The sequence below is a fragment of the Thunnus thynnus genome, chromosome 18, assembly GCF_963924715.1.
Source record: "Thunnus thynnus chromosome 18, fThuThy2.1, whole genome shotgun sequence".
Taxonomy (NCBI): Eukaryota; Metazoa; Chordata; class Actinopteri; order Scombriformes; family Scombridae; genus Thunnus; species Thunnus thynnus.
This window is the reverse complement of record NC_089534.1, coordinates 25,094,850-25,120,029: the sequence shown is the minus strand read 5'-3', so window position 1 is coordinate 25,120,029 and position 25,180 is coordinate 25,094,850. Positions and strand designations below refer to the sequence as shown.

At 40.1% G+C, this 25,180-nt stretch overlaps 1 protein-coding gene and 5 non-coding genes across 7 annotated transcripts; 3 read left to right on the top strand and 3 right to left on the bottom strand.

The window, feature by feature from the left end:
- lbr (lamin B receptor) lies at positions 1 to 18,285 on the top strand. 2 transcript variants are annotated; one of them, XM_067571977.1, is made up of 14 exons: positions 2 to 160; positions 4,311 to 4,485; positions 5,165 to 5,386; positions 6,961 to 7,059; positions 8,709 to 8,898; positions 10,412 to 10,608; positions 11,305 to 11,359; positions 12,150 to 12,344; positions 12,488 to 12,591; positions 12,969 to 13,094; positions 13,293 to 13,461; positions 13,593 to 13,673; positions 14,073 to 14,195; positions 15,864 to 18,285. In XM_067571977.1, exons 2-14 carry the CDS (start codon positions 4,321 to 4,323, stop codon positions 16,022 to 16,024), a joined length of 1,887 nt encoding a protein of 628 aa, XP_067428078.1. In that variant the 5' UTR covers positions 2 to 160; positions 4,311 to 4,320; the 3' UTR covers positions 16,025 to 18,285. The 2 variants fall into 2 exon arrangements, with proteins under 2 accessions (XP_067428079.1, XP_067428078.1); XM_067571978.1 differs by lacking the exon at positions 6,961 to 7,059 and having other exon boundaries at positions 1 to 160.
- Positions 18,286 to 18,627: 342 nt separating this feature from the next.
- Positions 18,628 to 18,700, bottom strand: trnav-cac (transfer RNA valine (anticodon CAC)). Its single transcript has one exon. It is a non-coding gene; the product is annotated as a tRNA-Val (tRNA).
- Positions 18,701 to 19,271: 571 nt separating this feature from the next.
- On the bottom strand, positions 19,272 to 19,343 carry trnad-guc (transfer RNA aspartic acid (anticodon GUC)). Its single transcript has one exon. It is a non-coding gene; the product is annotated as a tRNA-Asp (tRNA).
- Positions 19,344 to 20,109: 766 nt separating this feature from the next.
- Positions 20,110 to 20,181, top strand: trnad-guc (transfer RNA aspartic acid (anticodon GUC)). Its single transcript has one exon. It is a non-coding gene; the product is annotated as a tRNA-Asp (tRNA).
- A 358-nt stretch (positions 20,182 to 20,539) lies between these two features.
- trnav-aac (transfer RNA valine (anticodon AAC)) lies at positions 20,540 to 20,612 on the bottom strand. Its single transcript has one exon. It is a non-coding gene; the product is annotated as a tRNA-Val (tRNA).
- A 2,809-nt stretch (positions 20,613 to 23,421) lies between these two features.
- On the top strand, positions 23,422 to 23,493 carry trnad-guc (transfer RNA aspartic acid (anticodon GUC)). The gene has a single exon. It is a non-coding gene; the product is annotated as a tRNA-Asp (tRNA).
- The last annotated feature ends 1,687 nt before the right edge of the window (positions 23,494 to 25,180 follow it).

Genomic DNA, 25,180 nt, shown 5'->3' with positions numbered 1-25,180 from the left:
TACTGGTGGGTTTTGTCCAGAGAGGGAGGGAGAACGAGCGCTACGTCAAACGTTAGCGAAGTCTGTTTTTAAAAATATTAAGCTTAATGTATTAATTCCTCCGTTTATTAAGGAATATCTTATCAGTTTTACTCGCTGGAATTATTCGCGGAATATTAAGGTAAGTGCATTCGTCCGACGCTTATGTTTATGGTGCAAGACAGCAAATCGCATTACGTTTCTCTTTGTTGGGAAATTGGGGCTAAGCCGACGTTAACTGAAGGAGACTGTAGGCTCCGACTACTTCCTGGAATCTTAACTTCTTCCCGCTGGTCGAAGTAAAATGCTGAAGGAACTGTTGGATTATACTTATGCTGGCAACTTTTCCCCTGAGTAGCTCGTATAACCATTAGAAGTGTTTGATAGTGCCCTCCAGTAGCTCTTTAACGTGTAACTATAACATTGCGGACGTGCTATACGCCAACATCTAGATACGCAACTATATAGTGTTCAGAAATTAGACGGTGCCTGCCGTCACTCAATGACAGACTTTATATGATTGTATCGCTAACATTGAGCCCAGTCGGCTTGTCGGTTGCCTTCGCACCGTATATTTAAACACATTTTGGTGGGATACAGACGCTGAAATTAGTTTTGTCAAATTTATTCATTTGCACTCCCGGTTTGACTGTTTGGCGGATGTGTTTTGGTTTCTTCGCCATCAGTATTTGAATGCATGACGTTTTCCCTCCTTTCCTCTCTGTCGCTTCAGGCTGCATCTGGGCGATGTTGAAGCTAACAAAGCTAACATTAGGAGCATCCCGTTAAAGAAACAGGGACTGCACATTTCATCTGAGTTTAACGTTATGGCACAAAGAGGATAACGTTACGGTGTCGACGTTATTGAAGAAGACAACCAACTTCGTATTCGTGTGTCAAGCAGTGACAGTGACGGATGTGTCAACTAACTTAAAGAGTCTAAATTTAGATTCAAAATAGTCAAAAACAGGAAGGTAAACTAAACGATATAACGTCAATGAATAAAAATGCTCCAAGCTATTAATAATTAATCTACGCTGAATCACATCGTTATAAAAGTGAAGCCCAAATAGGTTGTCCCGGGTTGGAAAAGTCTTTTGATTTGGCTCGTTTGAAAGCGTAATGTTAATTCACCGTATATTAACTATACTAACGTATAGTTGTAGTTCACAGTTGTAGATTGTGATATAGATATATATTTACATTACACAATCGTATGGCTACAACGTACATTAACTATAAGTTACAGTAACGTTATATTATCGCTTTCGTGGAAGTTGCGAGTTAATAGTAAAGTAACTTGACATTTGATGGCGCATTATATGGATTGAAGTTTGTGTTGTAGTCAGTTATTTTCCATATTTATTTTGTGGACTAAAGGCAACCTTGCAGATGTATCCTACCCATATAAAAAATGAAGTGCATAAACACGCTATCTCAACACATCTGGTTATCGCCTCCTTGGTGGGAGTTTACAATCTGATTCACGCGTTACATTTCAAAGGGGCTACATACCAGGTGGAGCTAAACAGCAGTTTTCAGCACAATGGGGGGATGTCAGCCTGACTTCTGTTTAAAACTCCACCCACGTCACAGCTCGTATCCTTTCATCAGCCCAGCCTCAGATCTGATGGGAAACTCTCATCAGTCACGATTTAGCCCTGGCTTCCACATCCCATATGGAACTCTGCAGGCAAGCCAGGAGACCAGCGCAGGGACTAACTTTGGGTGTGTCACATTGAGATGGGTTTCCCTCAGATGTTGTGGATTTTTGTGTTTTTACAAGATTAGATCAGTTACCAGAGGATTAGCAGTTGAGTACATATGTTTGACTCTCCCTGCCTCTATTTGTAGTAATCCTACTGAGCCAACTTCTCAATGGACTGTTGGAGTTTGCTGTAAATCACTGGAGTTATTTTGTGTTTATAAAAGCTTACAAGAGATTGAGGAGTTACACATCGGATTTGATTGTACAGCAGAGAGGTTTAGTACCCATTTAGTCTTCTATGATTGTCAAGTTTAGCCTGAAGGGGCTCTTTGATATTTATGTGATGCTTAACTTCTCATTAGACGGACCATTTATGGCAAAACGCACAACCTGAATCACTTATCCTAACCTCAAAGCAGTTTCAGTATGCTACCTGCCATTTACTGAAGCATGGCACTGTAACCACTGGAAATTTAATTAGCAAGACTGCTGACAGGAGGCTGTCATTAGGGTATGTGGCTGAAATTGTCACCAGTTGAGTGCTGGAGCCAACTTGCTGTGCTGAAACTAAAACCTGTTCAGAATATGTTCTAAATTGTTTCCTTCCTTCCAGTTTCAGTAATTTAATGTTCTTGTTAAAGTGTTGCTAATCAAAAATCACTTACATTGCAATTCTTTCTTTGTATTCTTATGCTTGTGGTAGCAAGTTGTGATTGAGAAGTGATTCGGAGTATTCTTTTATTTATCCATAAATATTAATTTTAGTATGAGCTGTGTATGCCTGTATATGGGCTTGGCTTCATATCATTGTATTATTTTTTTTTTAGCTGACAATTACTGCATTGATAAGTTTTTCAGGACACTGTAAGGTTTTGCTTTCTGCAGCAGGAACTCAGAACTGAGTGGGTGTTCACTAATAAAACTGACCAGCCCACCTTATCACCATTTTATGATCCCAGTTAAATTTTATGGTTGTCCTCAATGTCTCTGCTAGATTTGGCAAACTTGATTATTTGTACAGTGGCTGGTGTTAAATTCCTTGCCTGGTTGGCTGCGACTTGAATGGCACAACTCTTTCAGACAGATGGCTTTGGGTAAACCTAGCAGGGACAGACCTGTCAGCAGTTCTGCAGTAGTGTGGTGGTTTTCTAGACACTGAGCCTCCCTGGTCACTAATGTTCCATAATGCTGACCTTGCCTGGCCCACCTCATTGTGCCCAGTGGTGCACACTGCAGTAGGATTTCGCCTTTCTAAAGTAGCATTTGCTAATGTAGGTCCATCCATACCCTAAAAATGTATACAATTTGATCAGGAGCATGAACACCCATTTACAAAGATAAACAGTCACAGATGGTGGTTGATACTTTTAATGATTCAAATGCAATTTTTAATGGTCTAATTAAATTTCTACATGAATCCAAAGCTATTTTCCTGGGTTTTTAAGGGGAAGGATGACCCTATCTCGCTGGGCCACTCATCTGCCAAGTTAGTTTCACACATCAACAAAGCAAATTAAATCGGAAGCACAGATTCAGTTCAGACTTTTTGTGTGTGTGCTGTTTAGGGATTCCCCCCAGGGGATTTTGGCTGTGATGATGTAGCAGTGTATCATGTTGTCCTGGGGTAAAACATATTTCTAGTAAATTATTTTGAAGAGTAAATGCCTGGGGGAGTGGCCAGAACAGTCCACTAATCTCTAGTCATGTCGTAGGAGTTAGTGGGAGATTTTTCTCGTCTGCTTCATAGCGCTCAACAGAGTGGGGTCGTCTGTACATGCTTGCTTTTTATAAATCTGTGAAAACACATTTTGTAAGATTGTTTCAGTTTGTGATTCATTTTAATTAGACTACTGTTTATAACTGGTGTCAAAATTTCAGTATTGCATGATTCTTTGGAAAGATATCACATGGTAAACACTGAGTACTGTCCAGCTGTAGTTAAACGGTATGTAAACACATCGGACAGACAGAAAGTTGTATGTCAAGTAGCAGTCAACGAACCACCAAAACACTGTGAGTGACAATGAGCCCTTTGAGATTTTGAGATGCCACTATTGTTGTCACTCAAGCAGACTGTTGAAGTTTGAGCTCATGCTGTGCATCAGTACTGTATAGAGACAGAAAGGACAGCATATGATCACAATGGCTGTCATTGTATCAAATTATCCTTCTTCACTGTACTTACCAATAGCAAAGTAGATTTGCACTGGAGTGACAATTCTCTTTGTAAATCCAAGTACATGTGATGCCCAATGTATGTGTCTTCTTTACTTTTACTTTTCTTAAAAAACCGTAATTCTTAAAAAAAAAAAAGAAGAAAAACCCAGCCTACAGTTTGGATGAAAGTGGGAAGAGTATTTTACGGTCCAGTAAACTCTAGTTCAGAAAGCTGTTTATTCCGTAGTTGTTCTTTACTCTGTTTCCTGTCCTACCTGTTCTGCTCTCTCATATCTCCAATCTGTCTAATCTGTTGTCTTCGCCCGCCTCCACCTCCTGTCCTCCCTCTTTCACTTTCTCTTTCTTCCTTCTCTGTAGCGTTTTTCCTGCTCTCACACTTCATCTCTTGTTGTCACCCATTTTTCAGGTCAATTAGGATGCCTACTGTGAAGTACCAGAAAGGGGACAAGGTGATGGGCCGCTGGCCCGGCAGCAGCCTGTATTATGAGGTCAAGGTGCTACGCTTTGATACCAAAAGTCAGCTCTACACAGTCATCTACAAGGATGGTACTGAACTGGAGCTCAAGGAGCAGGACATCAAGGTAGGAACAGAGTCACAGTGAGACTTCCAAACTGAATCTTATCTTGGTCTCCACACAGTTTTATATCATAATTTCTTTGGCAGTATTTTGGTGTAAGTCTCCAGTGGATCTGTAGAATACAGGCTCCAACCAATGGGAGTTATTGATCAGTTCACAGATTGTTTACAGAAAGGTTAAAATGGAACTAAACCTTAAAAAAGTGGATAGTAAGGGTGTTATGAATAGTTAAGTGAAGACACAAGATTTTCATGCCACTCTATGGCTAATGTTAGTGTAACTATTGATAAGCCAAAGTGGACTACTCAGCCAAATACTAGTAGATCTCAAAGTTGCTCATTTTGGCTTAAAAATATGAAGCTAGTTTTAATCTTTCCTATTAAAAATACTGTCAGAAAATAGTTTTCCTTTCATTATTAAGTCCATATGGCTGGCATATAGCCAGTGAACAGGAAGACTGATGAAGGACTGAAACACTGAAATAATACACACACTTTGAATGCTGTTGTGTTACTTAAGAATTGCAAACTACCTTGCTGTGTACAGTTTCTGCATTATGTGTGCTTACTATATTATACTCATGATAGATGGTCAAATTTTTTATACATATATATTTTTTGAGAACCAATTGTTACTAATGACTGCGATCTCCTCTTTTGCCTGAATTGCTGTTTTCCCTCAGAGTGCTGCTGGTTTCCAGGCCCGTTCACGCTCCCGCTCCCGCTCTCGTTCTCGATCACCAGGCCGCCGTCGCAGCCGGTCACGCTCCCCAGCAAGGACCTCACGGCGATCCTCCTCCCGCACAGCGGCGGCTGTCGCTGCTGCAACTACAACAGACAGTGCACCGTCCTCCCGCAGGGATATAAAGCTGAAGGATGCGCTCGAAGTCAGGCTCAGTCCCCTGGTGAGTGGCCCAGCTGACTTCGCATTCTCTCTCTTTTTTTAAGATTATTTTTTGGGCATTTTGCCTTTTATTGGAAAGTAGGCAGTGAAGAGGCAGACAGGAAACAAGGGGAGAGAGAGATAGGTATGACATGCAACAAGGGTCCCTGGCTGGAATCGAACCAGGGACGTAGTAACCATTCAGCTACCAGAGCGCTCCAACTTTTCATTCTCTTGTCAGCTGATGTACAGTAAGACAGACAGAAAGATATCATAAGAAAAAGTGTATGTATGCAGGTCAGATAAGTAATAACAAGAACTGGCAGTAAATTTCATAATGGAGATACTGTTCACCTCTTATACCTACATGACTGTTTTATGCAGATGGAGTGTCACTATCATTAATAAATATATACATATAATTATTAAATAATACTGCAAATAAGGTGCACCACTGCAAATATTTTATTTGCCAAGTATTTTGAGACAAATAAATAACAGAATGAGTTATGTTGCAATTGTATTGGCATTTTATGTAAAGCACATTGTGTTGTCCTTTTTTTTTTTTTTTTTTTTTTTCTCCAACTCTTGTCCGCTCAAACCCTGCATGCTTGCTAATAACTTATTTGAAGAGTTGGGTTTCTGAGATTGTGTTAAGAAAATAGACTAACATCAGAGTTAACTTGAATGTATCAGTTTTGGACAAATTTGTGCAGAAGTGTTCATGATACTAACCATGCATGATCTCTGGATTGATTCAACCAGCCGTCTTCTCTGCAGGAAAAGGTCATAGCCAACAACCATATATATATTTTTATTGGCAGGTTACAAACCACCGTTAAAGGTGCATACCGCCACCTACTGTACCGGAGTGTGTTACATCATGCTATTCAGAGAGAATGAGGGCGGGGCGCCCAGCTCAATAGAAAATCAATATGTGGTGGGCAATGATGATGTTGTGGCGAGCCGCCACAAATAAATAAATGAATGTATGGAAACCCTGCATTCACCACAGACTAGTAGAATTTGTCAGAGCTGATGAAATCAACCAGGGTGCCCAACCCCCTCCACACACACACACACACACTTGAATGTTATATTGGTCTTTTTCCAAACAACATATTCCATTACAGGGTTGTAGTTATCACAATGTGGCACTCTGCGCGTAAGATAAATATAAGATCCTGTGCACTAAATGGATTGCAGAAATACCCTGGATTCAGCAGTCGGTGCAGTGCAATAAGTTCAGGGCACCAGCACCAAGTCAGTTGTATGTATGTATGTACTTATGATTATGATGATAGCAAAGACTGTCCTTTGGTTTTGCTTAGGTACAACATATTGAATTGAAGGTGTGCGTTTTGATTTATTTTGAAAAAGTGCACACATTCTTCTGGAAAGAATCAGTTCATCTTCAAATGTCCAATAATTATCAGGACCTCACCATCGTGGGGAAATGTCTGTTTTTGTTTTTCTGTCATTCTGGATTTTGACCATAACACCGTCACATTCCCTCTGTCTATTCCTCACATTGCTTTTTTCCCCTTTTTGTCTCTCTCCATCTCCATCATTCTCCCTCTATTGTTTCATGAGCAGCAACAGACAAAGGCAGCTGAGAACAATAGCAACAATAAGCATGAAAAGAGAGAGGAGAAACAAAAAGAGGAGAATAACACTGCTAACATAGTAAATGAGGTGAGTTCCATCTTGCAATTAAAAAAAGCTACTCATACACACATGAACATCAACACAGACCGAAGTCATTAAATGCACTCAATAAAAAGTAATAACATTTGAAATTTAAAGTGTGTCAGACATCTCAACACATCTGTACTGTTGCATTAGAAAGCATTTATGCACAAACATTTCTACTATTGCATCTCTCTTGAGTTCAAATGAGTTTTGTCAGGTAGACGGTATTACAAAAAAAACAACTGATGTTCCAGGCGCTACTCTCTTTCTAGTTGTGAATGGGCTTTGAGGTAAGTTGGAGCTAATGGAATGTCATGATGCATGCACGTTGGGGGCCGTGTGTGTTTTCCAGCGGAGAGAGGCTCCCTTCACAAGATCATGCTTCATTTAGCCAGTCACATGGCGTACCAACATGTGCTCCCTCTTTACTTTCCCGGCTTTTAAAGTTTTCTGATAGCTTTGCAGGGTCTATGTGCAGACACATACATTCCTAGAATGGTAGACATCTTTGCTTCTTGTATGAGTTAAGATACAAAACTCCCTTCAATAGTACAGATAAGTTATATTCAGTTTCTCTTAGTTTTGTGTACTTTCCCATCTTTGTTGTTTTGTTTAAATCAGGTTCCTCAGTAGGATTACAAACCCAAAGCTGCTGTTAGTCTGTATGGTTATGTGGCTTAATCATTAATCCTGGATAGGTATACCCTCTGTAAGAAGCTTTCTGTAGAACAAACAGGAGCACAGTTATAGCTTTGTGAAAGTGTTGTAGTTTATGGGAACAGTAAGGGCTTATGAAGGTAAAGTTACATTGTAAGCAGATTGAAATACAAAGTAAAAGTTGGCTGAGTGAAGTTAAACAGATGAGTGACAAAAAGCTTCAGTAATCAGAATACATCAGCAGTTGCTGTAATTTATTAAAGTATTAGATTTGACTTTGAATCTTGAACTCGTGATTTGATGTATTGATTTTCTTTCATTAGAAGACCTTTTACTTTTCTTATCTTTGCAATGTATAGTATATGTACCGTATGCAATTTTTCAAAATTTTAAAAAACGTTCATAGACTTTTATCTGCTTTATTTTTTTTAATGTTTTAGTCAGAATGATTTTGATGAAGAACAACTATCTTAAGTCCTGCTTATATTTTATATTGTTGTGGAGTAAACACAGTAAATGGATCATGTATCAGTGCAAAGTGTTAATACAGGCCCTCAGTAAAGCTGAAAATGACTAATGACCCATAAAAGCTGTGTATTGTGAGTCAAGTCAAGCTCCTTACTGCCCAAAGATTTTTCAATCAAAAATGTGTTAAAGTGCTTACCTGCGTTGGTGGTCTGGCTGTTTGAATTGATTTTCCCCCCCCTTATTATTATTGTAGTTAGCAGCCACACTTGACTCCACTTCACTTCTTTTCTCTTCTATCAAATATATGTATTTAGTGAGGACATTACATACGTATTACTTTGCAATAATTAGTTTTTGGAATTGGAGAACTAATTTAGAACACTTGAAGAAAAATCTCAATTCATACATGAAGCTATTTTTTTTTCAGAATTTTTAAAAATTTCTCCCCATTTAGTGTACAAATTTTGAGTTTGTCTTGTTGACTTATGTGCTTTAATAATCCTCAAAAAATGTACATCTTTCTTCAGATGTCTGAGGCTAAGACAGAGGCAGAGCCAGACAAGAACCAGGGCCGCTACAATCTGCGCCGCAGGAGGGACGACATAGATGCCAAAGCTGTCGAGGCCAAACCCGAGCAGCTGGAGGAGAAGAAGGTCAAGCTGGTTGCAGCTCCTGCTGCCGCTCTCTCCACCCCTCTTGACTTTGGAGGGAAGATAGGTAGGTTCCAGGATGTGCAGTATGCAGCTAGTAGGCTGAGAAGGATCTTTAAAGCAAAGTCTCCATACAGTTCGATTTTTGGCCAGACCAGTTACACCCTTGTACAAGTCCAGTGCTGTTAAAGTGCACAAAACTATTGTTAGTCACACTTCAGTTAATTAATGTATACATTTTCCATTGACATATTAAAGGGTCTGCTCACCAAATCGCAAAAAGTTTGACAGTATGAGCTGGAATTGCCTGTCTGACAAAGTCTAAACAATTAACAGTTATATCTAGTTATGACACAATTGCCCTGTTTTGACTAAAAGATCAGACACTTTGGAACCACAGGAACTAATCCCAGGAACTAAATTTGGAACTAAAAGTCCCAGTAGGGCAGTCCTGTTTGCATTTCCACTGCATCTGAGGAACCAGATCATGCAAATTAGACCCATGAGGAATTAAAAAATTACAGCAGCTTGAAAGGGTTTGTCCTGTTGTTCTTTGTACTTACTGCTGCGTGAGTTGGATGTAAAGAATGAATGAAAAGGAGAAATGCAGAGGAGGAAAATGGAACTGAAGCTAAGAGCGTTTCCACAGTAAATCATGTGCTGAGTGTTCTCCCTACCACCGCTCCCTCTCTTCATCCAATCTCTAGCTCGCTCGACCCGTGCTTGCTCACGCTCTCTCTCTTTTTCTCTTGGTATTTTTTAACGTGTCAGGAAGCAGACAACAATAAATCTAACTTTACTTTTAACGTTAACAAATGAAGAGAAACATCCTCCCCTCATCCTAAACTGGTCCTAAATCGATACTAGAATACCTTCTTGTTTTATGAATGAAGCGCTACACAAGTGAGAGCAGCTGCATTGTGTGTGTTTGACTAATCAGTGACGGTCATCCCTGCAAGACGGAGCACTTAGGAAACGATGATGTCACACCTCAATTTGCACGTGCCCATTGTTGCTTTGTGTAATGAGCATGCACTTGACACAACAACTACCGCCAAAGGAAATAAGCTCAATACGCATGCTCAGAATGTTCCACTCTGGCTTTTGACATATCATTGATGTAGACTTTGTCGCCACCTACTGGCCCAACAAGCTTGTTTGAGTGTTTGTAGTTGTTTGTGCATTCTCGTCTGTATGGAAATATTTTGTAGAACTATGATAATTTGGGCAGAAGTTTTTTATTTTTTTAAAAAAATATCAGTTTAGAAAAGTATACGTGTGGTCAAGGTGTTAATTTAGACCCTGGTCCCTCCAGTGGAAATACAAGTAGAAGTGAGTTCCGCAGAAGGTTCCCTGGGGAAAGTTTACGTGGTTGAAACGCGGTTAATGCTGATTTTTCAAACATGTGCATCACTAGCTCAGCTATGAGACTCCCTTGTATGTTGTCAGTGCAAAACCAGTCAGTGAGTGAATCTGTGTGTTTGTTTGTCTATATCAATGTGGTTTTTATCTAGACATGCATACATGTTGTAATAAACCGATGACATTGTTAACCTTGCTGTGTCTTCCCCTGCCTCCAGGAGCGTACTTCTGGCTGCTCTTCCTGCCCGTCTGCGTTCTTCTCCTGATACTCCAAGTCAAACAGGATGACCCAAGACTGACCAACTTCCCCCCTCCTCTGCCTCCTCTCGAGGCTTTCTGGGATGCTCAGGCTCTTGGCTGTGTCATCGTGTGGATCTTATTCCAGGCCCTGCTCTACATCCTGCCTGTTGGAAAGGTGAACTATACACACAAAGATGCATGCATGAGTTGTAGAAATTAAAGAAATCAGTGAAGTTGTACACAAATGCAGCATGTTCCCCCTACTCTTCTATAAAGTAGCGTGTAATACTACAGTATTCTCCTGAACCCAGTACAAACACTTACAGTAAGGTGGTCACTGGCTAGCTCTCTGTATTCACTAGTACTGGAAAGACACACATGAACTGGCACATGACTTTTTCTGTTTGTTAGCTCTGGCAGGAAGCAGAAATTAGATTATAGGTCAGGAGTAACAGTTAATGAGATACTCCACAGGAAATAGGAAGCCTTTGTTCTTTCCCTCCTGATTCATAATCTCTGCCTCTTGATATCTAACACTATCTAAGATTACTCTTTAAGTGATAGATCATCTACAATTTTCTGTCCGGTATTTCAGTCCAATGTGTGTCTTTACTATAAAAATCTTAGTTGGCATCTGAATTGAACTTAAACTTATGAACAGAATGTTAGTGGTGTTTATTCCTGACTGAGCCCCCCTCTGGCAGCATTATTATTATTATCCAGTGGGGTCCATAAGTTTTAGCATGCATGTGTTTACTTGTGAGTAAGTGACTTGTTCCCACCATGACTTTTCCTCCCACAGTTAAGGAAAATGTGCTCTTGGTCAGCTGTTAATCTCCTTTTTTTTTTTTTTTCCTGTTTCTCTCTCTAGCTGAGTGAAGGAATGCCACTGAGGTCTGGGGGGAAGCTGAAGTACAGAACCAATGGTGAGTCTCCGCCTATTTCATTTCAATCAATTAGTGTCTGTAACCACACTTGAGCTAAAGTTGAATGAATGAATGTGTTTTTTGTTGTGTCAAGTAAACTCAGATGCATTGATATCATGTTATCGTTACCATTCATCAATTCTGACAAATGATCATGAAGTGCTGGCAGATTTATTACTTGAACTGATTATTTGGGGTATTAAGGTACAATGCTGTTAGTTTTGACATATTAAACATTTATCTTTCAACTTCCTTTCTTTGTAGTTTAAATTTAATTTCATTCATTTTAATTCCGCAATCCAATTATTTCGTGTTACGTGTTCACAGAGAAAGCAGCTCCTGAACACATGGCTCATGAAACTCAGATCAAACTGTCAAACTAGGCAGTGCTGATCAAATGTGAATCAAAATTCTGTTACTGCATTGCCTATTCCTCACCTCAAATCAGAAGCTTACTTTCGTGGACTGTTTAGCTGTAATATGAGAAAGTTTGTGACCCAGCTGCCATGTTGAAAACAGACAAGCCAAAACCAAGCTCCGCCCAACTAACAGTAACTCCAAGTAGCCAGAGAGATGTCAATCAAAACGTGATCTGCCACAGTCTTGAGAAATTGTCTAAACAGTAAAATGAGCTGTTTTTTTAACTAGGTTTTCTAATGGTTAGGAATGTTTATTTTTGCTCAGATTTTTGTGGATGCTTAATGAGATGCTCAACTTTGATATCTTACATGCATTTTTACTATTTCAAGCCAAATTTGCAGAGGCTTTAAACCTGTCTGTGTCCCTGCAGGTTTCTTTGCCATCTCAGTGAGTGCTGTAGCAGTTGCAGCAGCGGTCTATCAGGGTGTTGACCTCACCTACATCCACAGCAACTTCCTGCAGCTAGCCGCGGCCACCTTCCTCATCTCCGTCCTGCTCAGCATCTACCTGTATGTCCGCTCTCGCTACGCTGCCCCAGACCAGCTGGCACTGGGGGGAAACTCCGGTAAGAGAGAACGTCCACAGTCATTGACTCACTGATCAGATGCAATCTGTTGTTCCTCTTTTGTTCTGTCATTGTTTTTAATTGTTGTCTGCTTTAAATTTGCACAGTTGTGTGATTTATTTTCACTCCTTCTGTTTCTCCAGGTAATGTGATTTATGACTTTTTCAAAGGACATGAGCTCAACCCTCGCATCAAAGACTTTGATTTGAAGTTCTTCTGTGAGATGCGCCCTGGACTGATTGGCTGGGTGAGTCGTCATTGGACAACTAGGGCAGACTTCATTTACTTCTCTTTCTGTACAATACCTGTAACTGAAAATGACCTCTGGGTCTTAGCTGTATAACACAAATAACTTCAGTCCTCACTTGATCTGTTTCAAGTGTGCTTATTTTATATACATATTGCGCTCTCTGGTGGCCGTATGTGGAATTAATGTAATTTGCTCTGCAGGTTTAACGTTAGACGTGTGGAGGTCTGGTGCGCTGTCAGGGCTGCACTGATTTGTTTCTCTGAAGCTGTGAATGAAAGTTGGCTGATATTTCCGTAAAAGGATATAAAACATTCTGTATTTAAACAAACGAGAAAGTTTTCATAATGATCCTGGATTTGTTGTGTGTCGTTCAGTGTTTGATCAACTTTGCGATGGCGCTGGCAGAGATGAAGCAGCAGCACCTGGATGCTCCATCCCACGCGATGATCCTGGTGAACCTCTTCCAGCTGCTCTATGTGGTGGACGGCCTGTGGAACGAGGTACGCTCAGAAGACAATAATGAACAGTTACACGTGTTATAACCTGGACTTTTTCTCACAAATGTCATTCAAAGGGGATTTAATGAAACACATTGACAAAGAAAAACAATTAAATACATCTTAAACCATCTTTTAAAAATGGGTTTAGCTGACTAACGAGTGATGACTGCACATGTCGTTCTTTCCTTCTTCTCTCAGGAGGCCATCCTGACCACCATTGACTTGATGCACGATGGTTTCGGCTTCATGCTGGCATTCGGTGATCTGGTGTGGGTTCCTTTTACTTACACCCTGCAGGCCTATTACCTTGTCAACCACCCAAACCCGCTGAGCCCGCTGGCACTCTCAGTCATCGTCTCACTCAAACGTAAGAAGGAGCAGAGATCCTCACTGATCGGATTATTTCAGATGATGACGTTTATTCCTTCAACATGTTGGTGGTGATTTTATTTCAAACGTTGTGATAGTAAAACGTTTCCTTTGGTTTCTGTCTTTCAGTCATCGGCTTCTACATCTTCAGGAAATCCAACTCTGAGAAAAACGCCTTCAGGAGAAACCCATCAGACCCCAAACTGTCCCGTAAGTTCTCCTCCAGGCGTAGAGCAGCTTATGTCATGGTTATGATTTTCCGAGCAGATTTATTTATTGCTCTATTAGGGAAAAATTATAAAAGCTTTCTACTTGGTTCCTGGCTAGTGTTAGAGTATGTCTGTGAGATGTCAACAGTGGTGGAAACCAAATACATGTTGATAAAGAACAATATTTAGTTGTTTAATGTTGTGTGTAACTCCAGATGCGTTACATCACATTAATATCTCATGTTTGTTATATCTTTAAGTAATTCAATTATAGATATTGTTTATTCACACAATCCTCTTTTTTTCCACACTGATTTTTTCCATGTTTGATGCTAAAATGATATTTCAAGATCAGATTTCTTTGTCTCTCATTGGTTATCTGTTTTTCTGTTCTCTTCAGATCTGAAGACCATCCCCACAGCTACAGGGAAGAGTCTGCTGGTGTCTGGCTGGTGGGGTGTAGTCCGCCATCCTAACTACCTGGGAGACCTCATCATGGCTCTGGCCTGGTCACTACCCTGTGGTGAGTTGGCTTAACATTTGCACCTCAAGTAATCAAACATGAAAGGTGCCTATTTCATAAATCAAGGCGCAGGACGAAGAGTACAGCTAAGTACGCCCAAAGTACTTCTAGTGTTTTTCATGGCTACAGGCGTGCACATGCAGACATGGTGTGAAAAGGAACAATCTGTTATCATATGTTAGTATTATAGTAGATGGTAACAATCATGCCCTTCACATCAGCTTCTCTCCTCTGGATATATTGACATTTGAGAGGTTACATTGTTTTTTGTGAGTAACATGGACAGTAGGGCTGCTCGATTATGGAAAAAATCATAATCATGATTATGTTGGTCAATTTTGAGATCATGATTATTTAACACGATTACTTTTTGACTCTCATTTTTGCTGACTGCCAATATATGCACATATTATTTTTCCAGCTGGCTGAAGAGACTGTTACACATTCAATCATAGATTGTACTAATGATCAAGAAAGATAAAATATGAGGGAAGAACTTCTGAAGACTGGAGTTCAGCAGCTCAGCATTAAAACTTTAATGAACCTGCCAAGTGGGTGGAGCAGCAGTTTTCTTTGAGTTTATTAGACAGACAGGATTAATGTGTAGGATTTAATCTCTGGTCCACAGTCTGAAGCAGAGGGTGGCAATAATGCGCCTAATATGCTGGTTGTCAACTGCTGTTATAAACTAAAAATAAGAAGAAACAGAGTGGTACATCCTGTCAGCCGAGGTGTTTCCTATCTGTGCAGCCGAACACCACGGCACCTCCACAGACTATTACATCCTGATGGTCCAGGTGTTTCCTCCGCAGGCTCGTCTTCACTCAGCTGCCCGTCAGACCCGCTGCTTCTTCCCACTTTAACCTGAATAAAAAACCAGGGATCGGTGGTCCGGTTGGATCCAAATGGAGAGCTGGGGCTAACATTAGTTGGGAAGCTAGTGGAGGCTAATTGGCTGTGCTTCCCTCCGGTCATGCTGCGGCTAACGCTCTGCTAGCTAGGGTCTGACGGGCAGCTGAGTGAAGTGGAGCCTGTGGAGGAAACACCGGTTCGCCCGGGTTTCACTACAGGCAGATTCACTCGCTACAGTGGGCGAGGAAATAAAACCAATGAATCAATAAGTACAAACACTATTAATTTCTTCTTGTGGAGCTGACATGCAAACTATTTTGGTTCAGTAAATTTCAGCTGTCAGTCAGTCTGGTGAAGGCAGGTTAGCCGGCTGGTTCTGTGGACAGAGACGCCCAACACCTGTCGGAGGCGTTTAGGGAGGAGCGAAAGCGCGCCGCTGTAAAGGAAAGGCGTGTGCTAGATTTGCAACACAAGACAAAACAAGAGCATCTTTATTAGATGACAGTAATAAACAATCGTTTATCTCGATTATCTTGTTTTCATAATCATTGGAAGCCAAAATCGTAATCGAAAATAAAATTTGATTAATTGCACAGCCCTAATGGACAATTTAATTTAGAATCACAACAACCACATTTGCAGTTACAAACATATACTGTACAACAAGTTAAATCTACTATAAGCACAAATACAATGTGGTCTAGATTTTTGCAGGTTGTCTGTATTTACTTTGTGTAATGGGATAAAAATGGAATGAACATTAGAGCAATTGAGATGATTTTTTTCTCTCTGCTCTTCTATCACTCACACCTGCAGGCTTCAGCCACCTCCTGCCGTGGTACTACATGATCTACTTCATCATCCTGCTCGTGCACCGAGACTCTCGCGACATGAACGAGTGCAGAAGGAAGTACGGCTCGGCGTGGGACGAGTACTGCCGAACTGTTCGGTACCGGATCATTCCCCGCGTCTACTGAGGAACCGACGCTGGACACTCCCGAGCTGAGGCCTTTTTTGACCCAATAATATGGCTGTGAGGGCTCACAAACAAACCCAAATATGAATGGATTGACTGACTGATTTGACTTTTTATGAATTGTTTATTTTACTATTTTAAACCAGGAATTTAAAAAATCTCGATTGAGGACTGAAGGAGCTGTGGTACATTTCATGAATTTTTTTTTCGATGGAAGAAAAACGGACTTTCATTGGTATCAGGAACTGTTTGAAGAATTGCCTTTTTAATACGAAATACTTAAAAAATATAAACTTCAAAAGTTTACAAAATGGAGAAAACAGAAAAAAGCCTCTGCTAGGAATGTCTTGTTAGGATGTATATTTTTGTATATACACATTTGTTTTTATACTTCCAGAAAAACTCACCACTTGCATAATCTTTTGTTAAGTTTTACTCTTTGCTCCCATATTCAAGATGTCACAATATCAGCTTGGTTGTTATGAAATAATTTTTGTAAGTACGCCTTCCTACTATAATTATACTGCTTGTGTATATTGTGAAGGATGGAATTTAAATGACTTGTACAGTGGAACTAGGACTCATGTTCTTTCTCAGGACCTAGGACTTTGTCAGAAAGTTAAATTAGAAAAGTTTTGTCTTAATAATTACAGTATGTTGTGTATAATTTTATATAGAGATCTAGTTTTTGACTTGAGAGTGTAAAATGATTTTGGAGGTTTAAAGAAAAATGCACTAATGTGGTAAGGCATATTTTTCTTACATTATCAATTCCAAAGTGTATTTGATTAGGCTTTGCTACCTCAGGTTCACTCACTGTCCAGTTCTTCCTCCTCTGTGCCCTCTGGGAGGCAGTGTGTGTAATTATGAGTGTGCTGTCACTGCTGAAGAAAGCAAAATGAGTTGTTTTTCATCACAATAATGTTAGTATCCGTTATGAACAAGTGGCACCCATCCACATCACAGATGTGTCATGCTATTAGAGTGGATTTCCCTACTGCTTGTATTTTTGCCTCAATTGTTTCCTGCATTTCTGTGGCGCTGACGAAACCATCTTTATTTTGTCCTGCTAGTTTCAGGAGCACATTTCTCTTATTATCAATTTATTTTTCCCACCACTGCCACATGAATTTGGTTTCCATCTATTTAAGCTTTAATTTGCCAGGTCATATGACAGTGACTCTTTTGATGAAGTTTATACTGTGACAACATGCGGAGCTGTTAACTGTGTTAGTATTTATAACCAGTGCATTTGCAAACCCAAAAACAGTATTTTTATGCCTGTGCAGCTGTAGATGAGTACATAAGTAGCAATTCATTAACTAGACTAGGTAGCATTTTTTTATGCTGTGCTGACTGAATACCATGTAAATATCAGATTTTTTTTTTTTTTTTTTTTTTTTTTAAAGGTGCAGTGTATAAGATTTAGTGGCATCTAGCGGTGAGGTTGCTGATTGCAACCAACTGAATCCCCTCACCCTCCTCTTCCAAGCATTTAGGAAAACCTACGGTGGCCACAAAAGGCCCTTTCTAGAGCCAGTGTTTGGTTTGTCCATTTTGGGCTACCGTAGCACATGGCAGGCTCCATGGAAGAGAACCTGCTCCCTGTGTAGATATAAAGGGCTCATTCTAAGCTAATGAAAATACAACAATTCTTATTTTCAGGTGATTATACACCGATTAAAACATATTTATGAATATTATATTCCATTTCTGCCAAGTACGTTCCGCTAGATGACACTAAATACTGCACACTGGATCTTTAAATCATGTTATTTTGGGTAAAAGAAGTGACAATAGTAATTATAGTAATGTTTCTCAGTAGATATTTAATGTTGCTTTTTCTTTTTTTTAAGTTAACTACCTAATTTTGACCACTGTAGTTATGTTTACACCATGTTTCTAGATCTGCCATGTTTCTGGACAGTGCTTCAAAGTATATTAAAACAAATGTAAAATGTTCTGCCACTCATTTCCTCATCAGAGAGAAAACAGTTTCATACTTGAGATGCCACCAGGACACATTATGATTTTTTCCCCCCCTTTCTTTAATATTACGGTGGTAAACTTCTCTCCTTAGGTTGGCAGTCTGTCAGTGGAAAGCAATAAGTTGGATGTACTTTGATTTATGACAACAATGAATGAGAAGTTAACAGGTCCAGCAGGCTGTCAGTGAGGATGGATCAAATGTGTGACAGTGGCTGGAAGGAGCTTATCTGTACAAATGTCGCAGCATAAAATAAAGATTTACAGTATTTCCTTTTCCTGTGTTCTGTGGATTTTGTTCATCTGTAGGCTTGTTGACGGGCCCTGTGGTGAAAAATGCTTCTCAACGTTGAGAGTGCAGAACACGGCGCAGTGTCCATTGGCTCTTTATATTAATGACGTCACTATGACTGAAAGGGGCTGTATGAGGATCAGACGGGACAGAAGCTGTAATGAGACGGTGTTTCCCTGCTCACCAAAGCTCCATGATGGGAGAAATGATGGGTTCTCGGAAGGTGTGCTTGATGCACACATGAAAGGTGCTTTGCTGTCGGTCCGTGTAGAAACAATGCCATCTAGAGTTCCTTTAACACTACTGCTATGTGAGAAAACAAATTATGTTTCCGCCCGGTTTCGAACCGGGGACCTTTCGCGTGTGAGGCGAACGTGATAACCACTACACTACGGAAACGTTGTGCCATAGTTCTGCATACAATTTTATTTTACAGTATACGATCAGAAAACGTGTTGACTGATGGACCCAAGCCTGTATCCATGCAGATGCGTAAACATCGCTCCGATTGATCACACATCACACCTGAACAATCGTGAGCGCTCCATGTTCAGAAAAACCGTCAATAAAAACCGCGCCATGTCTCAAATGGCTTGGTATGTATTATTATTTCTACTCATAATAAAAGTGGCCTCATTACTGCCCTAAAGCCTCTTCTCTCCAGAAAGTCAACAACCCCCCCCCAAAAAAACCCCAAAAACAACAGCGCCACTCAGTCAACACTGTGGCCAGCAAGCGTATTATATCCGTAATGATGAGCACTACAGAGGCCATGACTGGGAAGAGTAAGTCCTGTAGTAGTAGTTGCCAAGTAGTTAGTAGTTAGGGCAGAACCGAGTCTATTGTCTGTCATTTGTCCCCTCCCCTCTCATCATTTAAAAAAAACAATAACGAACAAACTGTACATTCAGCAGTTCAGTATTGTGTCTTTTTTCCCATCTTTTCAGCATGGAATCCGAAAAAGTTTTTCCTCCCCGTCGGGGAATCGAACCCCGGTCTTCCGCGTGACAGGCGGAGATACTGTCCACTATACTAACGAGGATTGGCACACAGAGAGGAATGGCACATCAATGTGAAGAACCAGGTGCCTCAATCTTCTAGTGTTTCATTAAATACTAACCAAGGTGGTTGTTGGCATATACGTCTTGAATTCAGGACACTGACACATTTTATTGCATATGTTCTGAACTCCAACACACCGTGGATGTGACCTTCTAGAGCTTTTTCCCATTTATCACTAACTTTAGGTTTGACAGTAAATTGTATTATTCACCATTCCTCTTCTTATATGCACTATAGTAATCCAGATTGGAAGGACATTGAAGACTTTAGGAAACCTACTCTCCAGGCAGCCTGCAGCACCAGCGGCCTCGGAGGCTGACAGTCTTGTGGGATTTGGAGCCAGGAACAGGGATGGGACGGATTCAGCACATATTATTCGTGACTCTTAGAAATCAGATGAGGGATTTACAGAGGATTCAGTCACTGCGGTTTACTGTTGATTAGGTGTCATTTATCAGAGCATAGTGACCATATGAGAAGTTGTAGTCAGAATGAGAAGACTAGTTTGGTTCAGTTTTATTTTTATTATGTCAAACCAATGACAATAGGAATGGTAAAAATACAATTTACTATCACACCTGAAGTTGGTAACAAACGGGAAAAAAGCTCTGTAAGGTCGGTGAAGGTGTATGTCGCTTTGGTTGGTACTTAAAGGAAAACTAGATGAATAAAACGCCTAAATATCACTGTAGACATGAGGACTGCGCCACCGGCCCGTTGATGTGCCATTCTTCTCTGTGTACCAATCCTCGTTAGTATAGTGGACAGTATCTCCGCCTGTCACGCGGAAGACCGGGGTTCGATTCCCCGACGGGGAGGGTTGCTTTTTTTTCTACCAGCTGCTGATTATTCACCGAGACAGACTAAAGCAACAATCAACAACATTATGCGTGCTCATCCTGTCCAACAGAGCAATGCAGCGAGGATATGAACCTGCATAATTCACATAAAGAAATCATTAACCAGCTCAAATATAAGTAAATAAATGTCGAAATAAAATACAGATAATTGGCCTGATTGTTTATATGACTTAATTTGCTTATCTCTTTGTTGTACCGATTATGTCACTGTCATGTTTTACTCTACTGTTGTAATCAGTGTTATGTGTTAACTGTTATGTACAAATTTGACTTTGCATTATCTTATTATTGCTCAGCGTGGACACAAACAAATAATTGTTTCCGCCCGGTTTCGAACCGGGGACCTTTCGCGTGTTAGGCGAACGTGATAACCACTACACTACGGAAACTGTTGTGAATCCAATACTATTCACGTGGACACAAAAAAATCACTGATATAAATTGAAATCAAGAGGTGTGTCCAATTGTGTGACCAAATCCAAACGCAGGAAATACACGGAATTATAAGCGATATAAAGGCATGTTGTTCACATCCTACAGCCCTTATTGTTGACAGCTCAGTCACCTGTGAGGTTTAGTTGGCCATGAGTAATTAGTTGTTTTTTTTTAATCTTTTATCACTGAACAGCATCTAGTCTGGCAAAAGTGACACTATAACCTTTGCAGAGGAGTGATGTGCCTGGCTAGTAATTCACATCCTCCTTGCACTCAACCCCACTGCACTGGTAGTCATATGCAAGCATGAACAGCAGGTGAGCATGTTTATAATAATGTCCATGGATGGATTGTGAGACAACAGGCCCCTTAGCTCTCCTTTTTCTTTTTCTTTTTTCTTTTCTTTTTTGCATCTTTTTCTGTGGTTTTAGGTTAACCTGAACACTAAAGTTATGCTGTTAGCTGAAAAAGATCTAAACTAAACTCAAGTATTTTGTTCTTGCTATAGATGGAAACAGGTTGAATCTTAAAGCTAAAGCTCCCCACCATGGCAAATCCGCACTGACACTCCTCTCCCCCGATACACTTTAGCTTACTTCACAGAGTATGATAGAAAACCATGAAAGCAAACTTGTAATGCAGGTTGTCCTGCTGTAAAATATATTTAAATTGCTTTACTAAATTGAATGTAGGTTCTTTGTAGCCCAGGTCTGCAGTGAGCTGCTGAGTAATAAAAAATGAACACAAATATTATAAAGAAATAAATATTAAATCTGAACTGGTGTTCTTCTCCTCTCCTTAAGTCCAAATCTCTCCCCCATGTGCCTGTTTGAAACCTGTGATGAAACACCAAGACAAATTCTTTGTATTCTTTGTATGCATACTTGGCTAATTTCTGATTTAGAGTGGGATATTTTGCCTTCCCTGTTGCTTTTACAGAGGACATGTTCAGTTATGTGATTAACAGAGGGTCAAACACAGCTGGCATACCGCAGCACCAGGCTGCGTCAGATCCACAAGCCTCTGGAAGTTCCAACGCACCACTCCAGTCATGACCTGGACCTGGAAAAGTTCCCTAGACACCTGGTTGCCTGTCGCCCACTAGGCTTGGTGAAAGAGGAAGGCCTCCTGCTGAGAGGTGCCTCTCACAGGGATGCAGATAGGTCTCAGTATCTGCCTCATTTAAAACCAAAAATTAAAGGTCATTTAAACCTGCACCTTATTCATTTATCTAATAAATATCATTTATGCTCTCTCTCTCTCTCTCTCTCTCGCTCTCTCTCTCTCTCTCTCTCTCTCTCTCTCTCTAGGTTGTTTTCAGGAATAGCTACAGGCCAGAAATCTGCCAGGATAGGAATTTAAAAAAAGACACTGAAAAGGCAGGTAGATACCTAACGGAAAAAATTATGAACATCAACAACAACAAAAATAAGTCCACCTAACTGAACCTACATCAGGGTTCCTATGTGTACTGTAAAACCTGGAAATCCTGGAAATTTATGGACTAGTTTTCCAGTCAAGGAAAACACATGGACAACTCAAAAACTGATAAAATGTCCTGGATATATTTATAGAGATTCTGGAAAGTTCAGAGGAGGTTACATATTCAAATATTTTCCTCAGCTCATGTACATTTTTAGCTACTGATGCCAGTAAACAGTGTCATGTTTATGGAAGGCCAAACAGGTCAAAAACATGCAAAACAATGTTTTGATTGACACGGCACCAGTGCGTAATCAACATATTTGTGAGTTGTTAGCCTGTTGTTAGCATGTTCATTTTTCTACATACAAAAATTCTGTTGGCCTACAACACAAAAACATCTTGACAAAGTTGATTTGAGAGAAATGCTTCACAGTTTAGAACTTTTTAGCCAATTTGTCCAGTTTGAATCATTCTAAGATGACCCTCTGTGAGCAACAACTAAGATGTATATGTCCTGAATATGTCCTTAAAAATCCTGAAAAATGATTTTGTACATAAACCTACAGAACCACAACAGAACCAAACATTATATTAATTTCACTTGTTCTACTTAAGATGTTTGATAGTGAAATAATTGAAACAGAAAATAAAGATTTTCAAAGAATTTTCAACAGTTTGTGTTTTTTTCTAAATAACATTAGGTGGTATATTGTAGATAAAACATGCATCTTGCTGCAAATTAGTATGTTAGAGAATGTATTTTAAATACATTTTTAAAGATATTTGAGAAGCTCGGCATTACACTTCCTTTGTAAACAACTGCAAACCAGAAACTAGTTCCTACAAGCTGGTGAATTTTAGCAGGTGCTGATCTCACCAATAGGAACAGGCAGTTGGTAACCATAGGAGCTGCTAACTGGTAAGAATATTAGCTGGGCCTGGTAACAAGAGCTGGTAACTGGTAATATGAGCTGGTAACTGGTGAGAATCTGAGATAGTAACACGTGAGAATCTGAGATAGTAACACGTTAGAATCTGAGATAGTAACAGGTAAGAATCTAAGCTGGTAATTGGTAAGAATGGGAGCCAGTAGCTGGCCTAGCAGCTGTCAAAAAACTAGCTCAAACTGGTAAAGCTGGTTACCAGTTGGTTATCCAACTTACGCAGGTTGGATTTTCCAGTAGGTTTGGAGTTCAGAACATATGCAATAAAAAGTGTCAGTGTCCCAAATTCAAGACGTACATGCCAACAATCACCTTGGTTGGTATTTAAAGGAACACTAGAAGATTGAGGCACGTTATCCGGCCTGTTGACGTGCCATTCCTCTCTGTGTACCAATCCTCGTTAGTATAGTGGACAGTATCTCCGCCTGTCACGCGGAAGACCGGGGTTCGATTCCCCGACGGGGAGAGTTAACTTTTCTGCCAGCTGCTGATTGTTCATCGGGACAGACAAAAGCAATACACCAGCAACACCATGCGTGCTCCTCCTCCTCCTCCTGTCCAACAGAGTAATACGGCGAGGGCGTGAACCTGCCTCGTTCACGTGCAGAAATCAATAAATAGGTCAAATATATGCAGATAAGTGAAAAACAGATAAAAGTTATGATTAGCCTAAATGTTTGAGTAAATTTGTTAGCCTCTGTGACCATGTTTTATTCTACTGTTTTAATCAGTGTTGTTCACTGTCTGGTTTATTACAAATTTGGAATTGTACTGTCTTATTATTACTCAGAACATGGACAAAGAAATGTGTTTCTGCCTGGTTTCAAACCCGGTTTGAAACCAGGCAGAAATGTGTTAGGTGTGATAACCACTGTACTATGGAAACCACTTTGGTGCACTATGGAAACCACTTTGGTCTCACTTCAATTGTGAGACCACAACCAAATGCAGGACATGCATGAAACTATAAGAGATGTGAGATAAAAGCATCTTGTTGACATCCTGCAGCCATTATTGTTGACAGCTCAGTCACCTTGGAGCTTTAGTTAATAATGAGGAATTAGGATTTGTAAAATCTTTTATCAGTGAACAACATGCAGTCTGACAAAAACTTTAAAACACAAATTAATCAATCAATGGAGTTGTCTTTTTTTCCATTGTATATTTAGCGTTTGTTTCGTGTTGTATTGTGTTTGTGGTGTTACAGCTCTGCCATGTCCAGCCCCTCCTGTCGCGCAACTTGAGGCCTCTGTCCCCTCACATACCCCACACCAGCCTGCAGCCTCTGTCCCAGGGTACGATCAGGATGTTGCCCAGTGGAACTCCTCTGAATATAATTGACATTCACATTATTACAACCAGCACAGGAAAGCTAACAAGTCTGTGAATCTAGCCAGGCTGTAAATAGAAATAAACAAACAAATACACATCCTCATGAACACTTATAATTCAATTATAATGTAGCAAAATATTTTCAAATAAATATGGGACGTTTCTTTGGCTAAGGTGGGACTTGAATCGTCTCTTTTTGAAGAGCTCTCATCAAGTGAGCATCTTGATGGGCGACTGTGGCTCAGGAGGTAGAGCGGGTCGTCCACTTATCAGAAGGTTGGTGGTTCGATCCCCAGCTCCTCCAGTCTGCATGTCGAAGTGTCCTTGAGTAAGATGCTGAACCCTGACCCCAAATTGCTCCTGATGCCCCAACTCTGTGTTTGTGGGTAAAGCGCTTTGAGCCATTGGTAGACTAGCAAAGCGCTATATAAATTCAGCACCTTTCTGTGGGTGATAAGCGGAGATACTGTCCACTACACTAACGAGGACTGAAAAAATTATATATATGGCTTTGTTACTTTAAACACTACCTGCAGCAGTTATATACGTCAGGTACAGTGACACGTTTTATTGCATTTGTTCTTACTTTAAACTTTAAACATACTTTGGGGTATGCAGTACTAACTCAAATTAGGTGTGACAGTAAGTTGTATTATTTACCATTCCTCTTGTTATATGCACAGTAATCCAGATGATTGTTTTGACACAACACAGATCATAATAAATATATTGTGGTTGAACCAAACTGAGTAGAAATGCAAACACACTCTATCTCTATCTTGTATCTTGTCCTGTGAAAACTGATTTATTTAAAACAAAAA

Bases quoted from the DNA above. Each gene is read 5' to 3' on its own strand.
- lbr (XM_067571977.1), top strand. From the start codon at position 4,321: ATGCCTACTGTGAAGTACCAGAAAGGGGACAAGGTGATGGGCCGCTGG. The intron at 11,360-12,149 runs GTGAGTCTCCGC...GTGTCCCTGCAG, and splicing joins GCTGAAGTACAGAACCAATG to GTTTCTTTGCCATCTCAGTG. The intron at 13,462-13,592 runs GTAAGAAGGAGC...TCTGTCTTTCAG, and splicing joins AGTCATCGTCTCACTCAAAC to TCATCGGCTTCTACATCTTC.